This window comes from Artemia sp. Qi Xiang Cuo, chromosome 13 (genome assembly GCF_049724085.1).
Source record: "Artemia sp. Qi Xiang Cuo chromosome 13, ASM4972408v1, whole genome shotgun sequence".
NCBI classification, from domain to species: Eukaryota; Metazoa; Arthropoda; class Branchiopoda; order Anostraca; family Artemiidae; genus Artemia; species Artemia sp. Qi Xiang Cuo.
This window is the reverse complement of record NC_142806.1, coordinates 59979227-59993215: the sequence shown is the minus strand read 5'-3', so window position 1 is coordinate 59993215 and position 13989 is coordinate 59979227. Positions and strand designations below refer to the sequence as shown.

At 36.8% G+C, this 13989-nt stretch overlaps 1 protein-coding gene across 1 annotated transcript in view; it reads left to right on the top strand.

Moving 5' to 3' along the window:
- The window catches only part of LOC148945492 (serine/threonine/tyrosine-interacting-like protein 1), a 34678-nt gene that overhangs the window by 12324 nt on the left and 8365 nt on the right, over nucleotides 1-13989 (top strand). The window contains exons 4-5 of the mRNA XM_089099061.1: nucleotides 872-1096; nucleotides 9211-9330. Coding sequence (XP_088955187.1) covers nucleotides 872-1096; nucleotides 9211-9330 — 345 coding nt within the window. The remainder of the gene's footprint in view (nucleotides 1-871; nucleotides 1097-9210; nucleotides 9331-13989) is intronic.

Here is a 13989-nt window from a genome sequence, read left to right as displayed (position 1 = left end):
AGAGTATAAATGGTTATTATAGAAGGGATGCTCGTATAAACTTCAGAGAGGGCTCATTTGGTTGAAAATAGTAAGTTCTAGTTGACTTTTAAAGAGTCAAAAGATACCGAACAGCAATTATCCCCCCCACCCTTTTTTCCTCAAACCCATCCGATAGAAATTTTGTTATAGCCATTTTGTTAAAAATAGCTCTAACATCAGATAATAAAAACTCCGAGGCTGACACAAACCCATTTGTTCACTTTGATATTGTTACTTTGATACCAGTTTTGATACTTTGATGAACATTTGTTTTTTCTTTAAAGTTAGATTTTGAAATAAGGAATTTTTAAAAACTGGAAACTTTTTGCAATCAAAAACGAACAAATTTTAATTAAAAAAAACTTTCAGAAAAATAAGTTTTTCTAAGAAAAGTAAAGGCCATTTTAAGCTTAAGCTCAGCAGATACAAATACTTGTTGAAATTCAAACTCAAAACGACCAGAAATTACTATTAAAGAATAAATGAAACCCAAAACAATCAGAAATTAAATAAACAATCATAGCAAAAACATACAACAAGTAATATATAAATGAATAAATAGATCTTGAAGCGAATAATGCTTTGATTGAATGTGAATATCAAGCTTAAAACGAAAAAAAATATTTTGATATTGAAGTGTAAACGAAACTCAAAACAAACAGAATTTAAATAAACAATCAACGCAAATAAACACACAATAGATCTTAATGTAAATGAATAAATATATCTTAAAACGATTGAAATTTAAATTGGATATGCAAATCAATCTTGCAACGTTATTCATCTTTAAGACATGCCACTGCACAAAAACAGAGTCTAGCTCCCTTATTTATTGAAATCATTTTAATAGGAGCAACTTGCTGCTTTAAATTGGTTTCCTTCCATTATTGATGACGGCCTCTGGCAAGGAAGAATCGAACAGGGAGCAAATTCACTGGTGCTCCATAAACTTGGAATAACACATCTCTTAACAATAGGAGACACCCGACCAGTGCTGGCTCTTCCTGGAATGACGTGTTTGACAATCAAATGGAACGAAAAGACGATTGATGAGGAAGTCCTGAAGACCATTAAGGTTTGATAGCTCTTGTTCTAATAATCAATTTAATTTTCAACATTGACAAGTGCTCATTAAAAAGCAGTATTCATTATTTAGCGTTTTTTTATGCGTCCCTTTTTTTGTGTGTCGTGTTTTTATTTAATTTTACTTTTCTTACATTCCACAACCGAGCTATATCTATCAAAAGAATTTGTAATATTAATATCCAATTTTTTTTTCTTTCACAGCTCTTTAAGCAGTTTCAATTTTGTTTATACTCCTCCAGCGAGTTCCAATATGTCATTTTATGGCATCTCGCAATGATGTTCTAAGCATTAGATCTGCATAATTCGGCAGCTTTTGACTATGCTGTAGTCAAAACACGTAGAGAAGTGGTCAAACATTCAAACATCTAGAATCTTCTTCCCATATTGATGGGGCTTAAAAGAACTTCTAAAAGACGCAGAAGTGTGTGTCGCTAGGGATTCATATAGCTAGTGTAGGTATCCCTGCCAGAGATTTTAAATCACAATCCACGGGATTCATGACGCTAATGTCGATAAACTAGGCCCTTCCTGGGTAATTTCCTATGTAACACCAGACGAATATTGATTCAGTTTCAAAAAAGTCTGCTGTGTGTTAACAAGGCTGAACATATTGAGTTATAAATATATTTTTATTGCGACTGACACAAAAAACACAGAAAATATATATATATATATATATATATATATATATATATATATATATATATATATATATATATATATATATATATATATATATATATATATATATATATATATATATATATATATATATATATATATATATATATATATATATATATATATATATATATATATATATATATATATGTATATGTATATGTATATATATATATATATATATATATATATATATATATATATATATATATATAAATATATATATATATATATATATATATATATATATATATATATATATATATATATATATATATATATATATATATATATATATATATATATATATATATATATATATATATATATATATATATTTATTTATTTGTTTATTTATTTATTACCCGTCAAAAAAAGGTACAAAAGACGGAGTATCACTAAAAAAGAAAAAACACACACACAAAATAAATTACAACACATTACACATAATCGAACAAATAACAAAGACGAGAAACAAAAACTCAATTATACACTGCACTGCAGGTACGTAAAAAATTTTACTTTTTAAACTCCCAAGTACTGAAGAAACATAAGCAATATGATTAATAACTTCAATTCAACTAACCTAACCTACAGCAAAATACTTGATAACTTCAATTCATTATCAACGGACTCAAACAACTAGTCTAAATATGATACGAGACGGTAGAAAGACTAAATATGACAAGAGATGTGCAAATAAAATTAAATGGACAGGGATTTACTGCCTTAGCAAACGGTACCAAGGGTGGGAAGAGACTTTCTCGTTGTACCGTTTAATTTGTTCAATTATAGCTACCGTTGGGTCCGCAATTTTAAAATTTTTAACAAGGCGCGAATTTCTTGTCCACGACAGGAGCCGCAACAAGAGCTTTGTATACTTAAAAAACGTGGATCTGAGCTTTCTTTTCTCTGGCTCGGGAAAAATTCTCCAAAACGGGCTTATATACAGGAAATGGGGAAGGGACACTGCGTTATAAAGTCGAGCCAGAATTAAATGGTTGAAACCAATTTTAGATGAGACTACTCTACTGTAAGCAAATGTCAGACGTCTACGGAGATGACCAATGAGAAGGGAGCGGGTAGTTTTTAGATCCTTTCCAATTGGTAAACCAAGGTAAATAATTTTCGAGACAGGGGCTACAGACAGTTCTCCCAGCCTCAGAGACGAGACATCTTCTTGGCGCCAGTTGAACAGAAGAAAATCCGACTTCTGTGGGTTAAATTCAAGACCAATGCGACTGTAATTTGATTGTAGTGTGGAGAAGGTGGTCTCTGTACCTGCGACTGTGCGGCTGGGGCTCAGAATCTCATCGGCGTAAGCTATCATTGTAACGTCTATGCCACGAGCTATGCATGTTGTCTCGATAGTAGACTGTGGTTCAATAATACAATTATTAAAGGCACAAGGAGATGTGACTGATCCTTGTCGAGCACCTTGTCGAGCACTCAATGCCAGCCGACTTCTTATTTTTCAACCGTCGGACCGCGGACGCAACCTGTGATTGGGTAACTATGAAATCTGTATCTGGAATTGATGAGAGGACGAATGAAAGCTTTTCTTGAACAGAAATGTTAAGATCCTGTTTTGGGGCTGAAAACTCATCAAGGTAATAGTTTATCCATGTTAAAGATGGGATATCTGACTCGGTACCCGCTGACTCCTTCTTATCAAACATTTTCCATAACAGATTTGGATTTTTAATTACTTTTTCAGAAAGCTCAGATGTCAATTGTACGCGGTGACAAGCAATTTCCTTCCCAAACCTACGCTTAGATACAACTCTAATCTCTTTACCTACTCCTGAGTGTGGTCTACCACATTCTTTCCATATCCCATACCAGAAGGTAGCTCGGTCGCATGCTAATTGTAACAAAGGGTTAGAAGACTATCCTTTTTCTTAAGTTTTTTATCTGACACGAGACTTGAACATTTCTTGGGATTCGGCAAACAGAAGAGCATGATTCAGTTTGGCGTAATAAATATTGAGACTTAGACACTCGTCTCTTTAATCACGATGAGAGAATTTCATAAGTAGGTCAAACGGTACGCTAATTTTTGACAGAACAAGATCACAAGAACCTTGAAACTTTTCTTTATCAATTTTACGCCAAACCGGAACGTTATGCCACCTCTGAGTGAATATTGACTAATTATTCACAGCGGAAAACGAGGCAGGCCTACTGATAATACACAGAATTGGGAAATGATCCGAAGTGAAACTGTTCGGAAGGACAAGAGCCTCAAGTACTGGCAAAGAACTAGAACTAACAATATGGTCTAAATTGGACGTAGAGCCGGATTGGTGGATATACGAAAAGTCCTGGTTTTTCCGGTAAATAGTAAAGCGGTTCTCAAGTATCCCTATTAGAATGCAACAACGACTGTTTTGGGCACTAATATCAACTTCTAAATTAGAGTTAAAGTCACCCACTATTATGCACCCAAGGGACTCGCGCTCGGCTTTCTTAAGGCACCGGGCTAGTTTGGCATCACTTATAGCAAAAGCACTATCAGATTTGTCGTCTCGGTAATCAGTTGGAAGTTACACATTTATAACTAGCAGGTTATTTAGTCTAGTTGCAAGAAAATTGTCTCTGTTCTCGTTTGCTTTGCACGCGAGACGATTGCTAACCAACGTGGCAATACCGCTAGACGGACGGCCCCGCGGAGATGAACGTTTTGCAGGGACGGAAAACACAGAGTAGGACGGCCAGAGATATAGTAGGTTTATGCCAGCTTCTGTGATGAAATGTTCTTGCAGGCATATCATATTATATTTATTCACAAACTGGTCAACCACAAGAGACCGCTCGGAAAAATTTCCGTTTATATTCCAAGAAATTAGTGAAATTTTAGAGATTTCGTTATTCATCATGTTAATGAGTTGCCTTTCGCTGGTTTTTCGGACACTTTACGCTATAGCAGGTATGACCCGCTTTCTTGCAGGAAACGCAAAACATAGCACGAGTACACTTTTTTGCATCGTTCCTTTTGGAGACGTGATCAGACACGCCACATCTGGAGCAGACCGGGCTATTGGAGCACTCGGCAGCTAGGTGACCTTGGTTGTGGCATGAGTAGCAACGACGGGGTAAGAAAAGAAATTCTTCAGTGGGCAGTTTTTCCTAATAGATCTTCACAGAGTCCTTAAGAAATTTATCCAAATCCGATCGACCGCTGAAAAATACATTGAACATAAGGGAAATGCGAAGCAGTTAAGACTGTCTAGTTCTGGGGATCAGCAAAGTTAGCTTATCTGCCGATGCGTCAGAAGGGACTCGTTTCAATACACTAATATAGTTAGGGCTCTTTAACCAAGAAGATATCTGCGTTTGGTTGGGCTTGATTGACTGAACAATGGTTTAAGCTGTGTTTTTCGAGCGAAACACTAGTTTTCAGTCTGATTTGACTCTCCGTAATTCAGATATGTCACTAGTATCTGCACATACCGAATCTATGAATCTCTTTCTAGTACTCGGGGTATCAAGCGAATTGGGCGGATTTTTCAGTACGAGTACATAAAGAAGTTTATCAGGCTGGTTTGAAGTGCTTGGCTATTCAATAGGTATGTTGGCATTAATAGCACAATGCTTTTTATTAACCCGAGACAATTCATTCTACTTAATAGCAACGGCTACTGAAGCAGCTGCACTAGTAGTTGGGACTGAGCAGGGAGTTTACAAGCAGAAATTGACATGAATAGGGCTGCCAACCCCTATTTCTCTCAAGACCAGAACATAATTTACTCTTTACTTTAAAAAAATAAACGAATGTGGATTGAAAGTTTAATATTCGTATACTGAAATTTATTCCTTAAAGTCTTAATAATTTTGTTTTTATAAGTGGAATGGGATGGTGCTGTGAGTACTATGAAATAGCTGACCCTCGTCATATCAGTTTAGCTTGTTTTGTGCTGATTTTTACGAGTTTCCTGTAGTGATGGTGTAAAGCAACCAAAGGCTTAGTGTTCCTGACCTTGCTTAGTACTATTATCAAGCAAATTAGATATGGGAAAATCACACCATTTGAACTTTATTCACCTCTAAAAAATCTACAAAATGAACTTTATTCACCTCTACAAAATCTGCAAAATGTAGATGGCGCCACTGCGCCATCTACATTTTGTAGATTCTACAATTTGGACTTCTAAAAGCCCCACCAGATGGCTCTATCATAGCGAAGACATCTATCAAACGCTATCATCGGGGGAAACGTGGAGGTAGACTCAAAAAGGGGATGGAGATACCAGTGTTAATTACAACAAGAGCCAAGACTAAAGTCTTTTCGCGTAGACCAAGTTGCCTAGTACCAATAAATTGCTTTCCTGGTCATGAAACGCCGCCTGCGCTCACTCCTTAGTATAGTGAACTGGTTGTGATTAGCAATTTTTACAAAACACTACCTGCTCCTAAGCTTTTTTCAGCTAAACAAAAGCTGCCAAATATACTCATGTGTAACGCGTGTTTCTTGAAGAATAAAATTGACGGACTCGAAGCTATAATCAAGCAGAACAACACCTCAGTCACAATGATAAGTGAATACTGGGACATTATTTCTGATTCAGTGTGCATTAAAGGCTACACTGGCTACTTTAAGGCTCGTCGCGATCATGGGCTAAATCGTCGTGGAGGCGGCGTAAGACTTTACTTTCGAGATGATCTACCGTCAAAGCTGTTAAGCGATCCAATTGAATCCGACCATGAAATATTGCAGACGGAATGTAAACCAACACATTTATCAAGAAGATTCTCGTGCTTGACAGTCGCTTCGGTCTAATACCCTGAGAGTGCCAGAAACAGGAAAGAACTTATTGAGCGCATACAGTTTTTTGTAGACAAAATGCAACAAAAGCATTCCTCTCCTGCCTTTTCGACTGCTAGTGACATTAACCCAACAAAAAAACAGTTGGTTTCCAGTGTCTTGGATTTACAGGCAAGTTGTCGCAGCACCAACCCATCAGAGTGACAAGATACTTGACCTGATCTTAGCGAACCTTACAGACTTTTATGATGCACAGCGGTCCCTAGGATCCCTGCAGTATTCCGAATATTTCACCATATTCTAGGGAGCAAATTCAACAATCGCCAAAACCAAAGGAGTCAGAACTCCTCAGCGACCACTAACAAGAGATTCGATTTCTATATTCGGTCGCTAGATTGGCAACTACGAATTGAATGACATTTGCTCCGAGCTGGAAATCAATGTCAAAGTCAGTAGGCTAAATAGCCTACTTCAGGAAAGGTTCCATGCTTTTTTCCCGACTAAAGTCATTACTGTTACAAATACTGATAAATCATGGATCACAAGTGACCTCAAGGACCTAATTAAGACTCGGTGCCACCTTCACAGTAATAGCGATTCAGTTGTTTCGGCCAAATTATGGAACAATATTGTCAAACCGAACAGGTGAGTGAAGAGACAATATGTGAAGGACAAGATTATGCCGTTACTTAGGACAGAGCCACACAAATGGCATTCATCAGTAAAACACTTGCTGGTAAAACGACACCCCGTGACTTAACGGTATTGACAGAAGATGGTACCTTGATATTGGTTACGGAAGTAAACTTCTCTTTTTGGCACCTGTACCGCCTTTCCGTCGATCACTAGTTCAGAAATCGAGTCTCTCATTACTAAAGCAAAGATTGATAATGTAGATGAAATCTCCGAGTTTGCTGTTTACAAGGAACTTCAGAAGCTGAATAGGAACTGTGCGTCCTACCATGGCAAGCTTCTTTTAAAGTTGTTACGTGAATTTGCTATTTTCCTTGCCAAGCAATGCTCCTCCATTATTAATCAGTGTTTCCAAGAGCAAATTTTCCCTAGGGCTTGGAAGAGAGCGTACGTTCACGTCATACCCAAAGTGAAGGGTCCCAAATCTTGCAACCAGCTCCGACCTATCTCAATAGCCCTGAACCTGTCTAAGGTGGCAGAAACGTTTATATACTGCGAGCTGCTGTCACAGATTTCTAGTTTTTTTTACCCATATCAGTACGGATGCTTGTAAAGAAGCAGTACAACTGTTTACTTAGGGAGAATGAATCACACTATTGTCGAGTGGCTTGACCGAGGAAGTGAAATTGTCGATCTTCTCCTAGTGTATTACCGAAAAGCCTTTGACGTTATTTGCCATTTCATAGCTGTGACAAGTCTACGCGCAATAGGTGCAAGCAAGCATATTCTCTTTTTAGTGACCAAGTTTTTGCAAGACCGTTTCCAGTGCATTTTCCCTAAGGACACCAACTCCAAACGGGTTAAGCTCAAGTGTGGTGCTCTACAAGGCACGAAACTTGTAGCGCTGTTGTTTTTAGATGTTATAACTTTGTCCTGTCTGTGTCAGAGCACAGATTAAAGCACGCAAATGACTCTTCAGTTCTTCTGAAATATCTCATTGAAAACTCCGTTTCAGTTTCCGAATTCAGTTATTTAATAATGAGCAACTTCAAAGACCAATGTACTATCAACAGCCTTCAAATCAACAAAGAAAAAACCAAAATTCTTTGCTTTATTCCTCTTACGAGGGACTTTGTCAGTTCTCCTCCTTCGTTCCTTCCTTCTTTCGTTCGTTCGTTCCTTTTTACATGACAGTGTTTAATAAGTTATAGTCTTGTGTTTGTTTTTGTTTTTTTGCTTTTTTCTTGTTTTGTTTGTAACTACTTGCGCCATTTATTTCGATTTTTTATTGTAAACTATGATTGCTTGTACAAATAAAACTATTCTATTTATTAAAGTCAAAACGTGAAACAATTAAAGTGTATTTTTTTTTCAATAAACCGCATGTTATGCTCTGTTTTTGAGGATACATGGGGGTTGTCAGCCCTACTCATGTTAATTTCTACTCGTTTTGAGTTCGGCTCGGCTATTTATTGTAACTTCTGTTTGTTTTGGGTTTCATTTATTTATTGATGGTGATTTGTGGTGGTTTTACGCTTGGAAAATGATTCGACTTTATTTCTGCTCATTTTTTGTTTAATGAAGCTCTTTACTTTTCTTTCAGAAGTCAGTTAGTGGAAAAATCTTTTTAAATTATTCAAAAATTGATGGTGCTGCTAATGTCAAATTTGTACATAGTGAGTCGTAACTTTTACTTTTAAAGCAAGAAAACAACAGGCCTGTTGAAGTCATATGATTTAAAGCAACTTTGAGAAGGTGTGAAAGTAACGTCGACTAATTTGCCTCAACAAAATATAAATTTTTAAGTTTTAAAATCTAATAACGCTTCTAACATGTTATTTATGCTTAGAAAGCCATAGCTTGCATTTCTAATACAAAGAAAGAAGACTGTCTTTTAACGTATTTTCAGTTCATAATGTTAAAATAACGATAAAAAAAATTTATTGTTACTTTTTGGTTTGCCCCACACAGAACTACAAAATCTAACAATGGTTCTAACGATCGCATTTGTTATTTTTTCTTAGGGAGCTGTAGCCTTCATTTCTAAAGCAAGGAAACAAGACGGTCAAGTTTTGGTACTAGGAGATCAAGGAGTAAATCGAAGTGCTGCACTTATTATGGCTTACCTAATGGTGTCAAAACAGGTCAGTTATTCTATGACTTAATTTTAAAATAAAATTCTAGAAAAATTCATTAAGTATTACAAGATATTTTATTTTAACACGCCTTTATGAGATATTAATTATAAAATAAAAATCCAAAAAAGAAGTTTTTCAAAGAAAAGTAAAGGCCATATTAAACTTGAGATCAGAAGAAATAAAAACTACAATAACTAAAACTCAAAACGACCAGAAATTATAATTAAAGATTAGATGAAACCCAAAACAAACAGAAATTAAATAAACTATCATAGCAAACAAAAATACATTAGAGTAGGTACTAATATAAAAGTAAACTATACTAATAAAAGCGGTGGGCCTGACCTCCCTTTCCCCTTTTGCTTGTCCCCGGGTCACTGCATTTACCTTTTTTGTCATAAAGTGGAAGAAATCTTCCGATTTTTCTGACGTCTCCCGAATCTCTTTTTTGAGGGTATTCCATCTTTATTGGCAACTTCTGTTGAGACGTGAGCCATCGCACTTTTACGATTTACTCTGTAATAACGTAGCACCGCAACTTTACTTACATGGTTCCTTATTCATTATGTAATTCTGCAAATGCCTAGAATTTCTTATTTCTGGGGCTTTTAATCCACGCTGTTCTCTTATTTGTGTGATATCCCCTCATAAACAACAAAAGTACGAAGAACAAAAGGGAAATCTTTTTGTAAGACAGGCATTGTAAAGATTTCCCTTTTGTTCTTCGTACTTTTGTTGTTTGTGATGGAAAGGCAGTGTGGTCTTCGTCGCTATATCCCCTCATTATCTCAAGATCGATTGTTATAATAGTGAATGTGTTTTGGATTTTCATATTTTTCCTTTGGGCCTATTGGCCCTTGTTTTGTAGTTACTTTCCTAATATTTATTCGTGTTTCGGCATTCCGCGGCTTAATATCCATTTTCCTTACAGTTAAAAGAGGTGACTTCATAGCATATTTGTTTCTGGCTAGAATTCTTAAAATCCTCACATGGACAATTCGGTGCATAGTGTACAACGGAGTTGTAATGGTAGCATGTTGTTTCCGTTTGCCTTTGTTGGCCCCATCTACTATTATCTACTTTTAGGTTCCTTATCTGGACAATTCGGTGCATAGTGTCCAACGGAGTTGTAATGGTGGCATGTTGTTTCCGTTTGCCTTTGTTGGCCCCATCTACTTTGATCTACTTTTAAATTCCTTATTTGGACAATTCGGTGCATAGTGTTCAACGGAGTTGTAATGGTAGCATGTTGTTTCCGTTTGCCTTTGTTGGCCCCATCTACTTTGATCTACTTTTAAATTCCTTATCTGGACAATTCGGTGCATAGTGTCCAACGGAGTTGTAATGGTAGCATGTTGTTTCCGTTTGCCTTTGTTGGCCCCATCTACTTTGATCTACTTTTAAATTCCTTATCTGGACAATTTGGTGCATAGTTTTCAATGGAGTTGTAATGGTAGCATGTTGTTTCCGTTTGCCTTTGTTGACCCCATCTACTTTTATCTTCTTTTAAACTCCATATCTGGACAATTCGGTGCATAGTGTCCAACGGAGTTGTAATGGTAGCATGTCGTTTCCGTTATTCTTTATTGACCCCATCTACTTTTATCATTTGCGGACGGGTATCTGTTCCTATTACTTACTAGCTGTATCTTAATTGCACCTTATGCTTCATTTTTTGTTCTAAAATAATGGTCTGCTATTTCTTTCTAGTTTCCAGTCGTTGTTGTTTTATGTTTAATTTAAGCCCCCTTATCGTGTTTTCTAATAACAGTTAAATTGTAATTTTTTTGAGAGTTTTCCTGTTTCTTTCTTTAATTACTCGACATCTTCAATAATTGTGTATTCATCTAATTCTAGCCATTTTTGTTGTAAACCTGTCAGTCTGTACTCAAATTCTCTCCATGCTTCTGAATTTCCTTTTGTTTCGTTACTGATTTTTTAGCAGAAGTGGTCTGGAGATAGTTCCAATAGCCTAAAAATTCTTTTGAAAGTATTTTACGTAATGTAGCGGAAAAGCCACACAAGCAGTGTGTCATATGTTTTAACTTGGGCTGTATCATATACACCCATTATTCCTCCCGCCACCCGTCCAATACCATACCTTTTTCCAAAATCCTAGATATTCAAGTATAAATATTTGTTTTCTCTCAGCGGTTGGAGGTTTGTAGCCCACATTAGGTCGTAGGCAATCGTAGGCAATTGTTGTTGCGCCTGGGAAATTCTGCCTGCAATTAATTCCATTAATAGCCTCGTATCCACTTTTTCATTTTTTCCTGGCTATTCTTTCTTTCTGTTTTCTTTTCTATCTTCCTCCTCTTTTGGTATCCTGGCTAATCTATCAGCCTCTTCCTTTTGTTTTTTGGCTATTCCATGAGTCTTCTCTTTCTGTTTCCTAGATTCCTCTTTTAGTTTATTTTTCTGCCTCTTTTGGACTATGTAATTCACGATCTTCGTAAAATCTACGTAATTACATTTTTGGGACTCCCAAAAATCCTAAAATTATATTTTCTGGATTTTGTGTATCTTCATAAAATATTTTTTTCTCCACAGATTACAGACTCTGTATCCAACTGGTACTCTTTTATACTACCTGATGTGCTCTTTCGCAAATATATTCTGCCTATACCCCTCTCTGTTTACTTATCCTAGCATCCTGTTTGTAGAAATAATTCTTTTTGATACCAGGTATTAGCTACATTGCGGCTTTCAAGTGCCTCAATTGGGGATCCTACCGTCTTTGTGGAAGATACAAATGCAGAAACGGGGTCAGGATGTGCCATTTTACCAAGTGACAAAAATTGTGTTTCCATTAATGGCAAATTCTCTGGAAGAGTCCTAGCGGGAGTTCCATATAAATTAAGATCTGAAGATTATTTCCTTTGTTTTGCAGCGATAATTTTTGTTGAGTTTACAACTAACTTAATTAAGTCTTCTCCTTGTCTGAGAGACATTGACTTTTTTTTTCTTTTTGATCCGTCTGACTTAAATTCAAAATTCAGCTAACAAAAATGATTTCAATTCATATCAAAGCAATTCCTCAAATGGTCAAAAATACAAGCTAATATATTTTTCTTTTTCCCACTCTTATGAAAAATGTCTCTGCCTATAAAAAAATGTCAACGTTTCTCAAGCTCTTTAGTCTTTTACTTTGTGTTCTTTTACCTAAAAGGTTTTTTAAACTAGGCGTAGCCCCAGTAAATTTCCCTAGCGTATAAGTATCTTTTGTCGGATTGGTATGCTCAAAAATTTTTTTTCTAAATTTGCGGATATCTTTATAATTTATAAATGTAGCCTATTTTTATAGGCGAAGAGCTTGACCCAAACCCCTAGAAAACGTGAGTTTAGCTCTCTACTAGGGTTTAGATAGTGCTATTTGTCTTAATGCCACCAGTGTAACGACTCTAGCGGTGCCGGTGTATGTGGCACCAGCACTACATGTGCCACTAATGGCCTCTAATAGAGTATGGTAGGTAGCATGTTCGAACAATCCCACTGGTTTTACGAGCTCTTTCCACATTGCTATTGAGACCAGTTTGGATAAGACAAGTGTACTATTTACGGGGAGAGTAAGTACAATACTATTTGGCCTAAGATGCCACGAGGAAGACGGGCCCTCAGGTCGATATTACAACGATTTTTAGAGTAATTTTCAATACTCCCTTCCTAACTCCACGAGGGTTTGAGGAAGAGAGTCTAAGAGAGCCGAAGCAAAATAACTCACTTATATTACCAATGGCAATTCCAATAGAAGGGAATTTAACTCGAAAAGAGTATGTCACAAAAAGGTAAGATAAAATACGTGATAAGTCCAAAGAATTTATTACAACTCCAAATTCAACTTGCTTCACACATAAATTGTTTTTCAATGGCAAGACTTAGCTAGATAAAAAATGGAAATTCAAACAAATTTCTTCCCTGTTGTGAAATTTGTACAATGAGACCCTGCTATCCTCTCCGAGATTTTAATTTTTAAATTACAGTTATATTGTACGTAAATCTATGTAAGAACGAAAAGAGACATTTATCAGATAAAAAAGGGGCACGTGCCCCAACATTCAGGAATCAGTAAAATTTCATGGGTAGTAATAACTATTCTCCCACTTGTACCTACTGAGTTACCTTCTCAGCAGGAGCCTCCCCCAGGCCACTCAGTGCGTCCCCAGGTGGTGGATAGGGGAACTTCCTACAGATATGTAGGATTTCTGCATGGAGATGGGAGGCATGGACTAAGGGGGGACCCAGTTTCTGGGGGTCTTCAAATATAACTGAAACACCCTCACCTGGGGGATATAAATACAGGTGGTGGAGGAGGATGGCCCCTCTGATGTGCACTAGGCAGATCTCTCCGGCATGTGGAAACGTCCCGCCAGTCATAATCCACTCCCCCAGCAATGGGTAAACTATTGCTGATGCAGGATGCCATAAGGGTGCATTATCCGTAGCAGATATAGTCGGCCCCAGCTAGGGACAGAGAGGAGTGGCTTACCGCTGTCCTGACGTCAACCATGAATCCCCTTCTTTCACTTTTATGATGATTATGAGCAAACAAATGAATGTAAGACCAGTGCTACCGCGTCCGGGGTAACCAAAGATGGCCATGCGTTTAGATCTACTGCGTCCAAGGCAGCCGACGATACGACGGCCGCACATCGCGCGAATACCTCA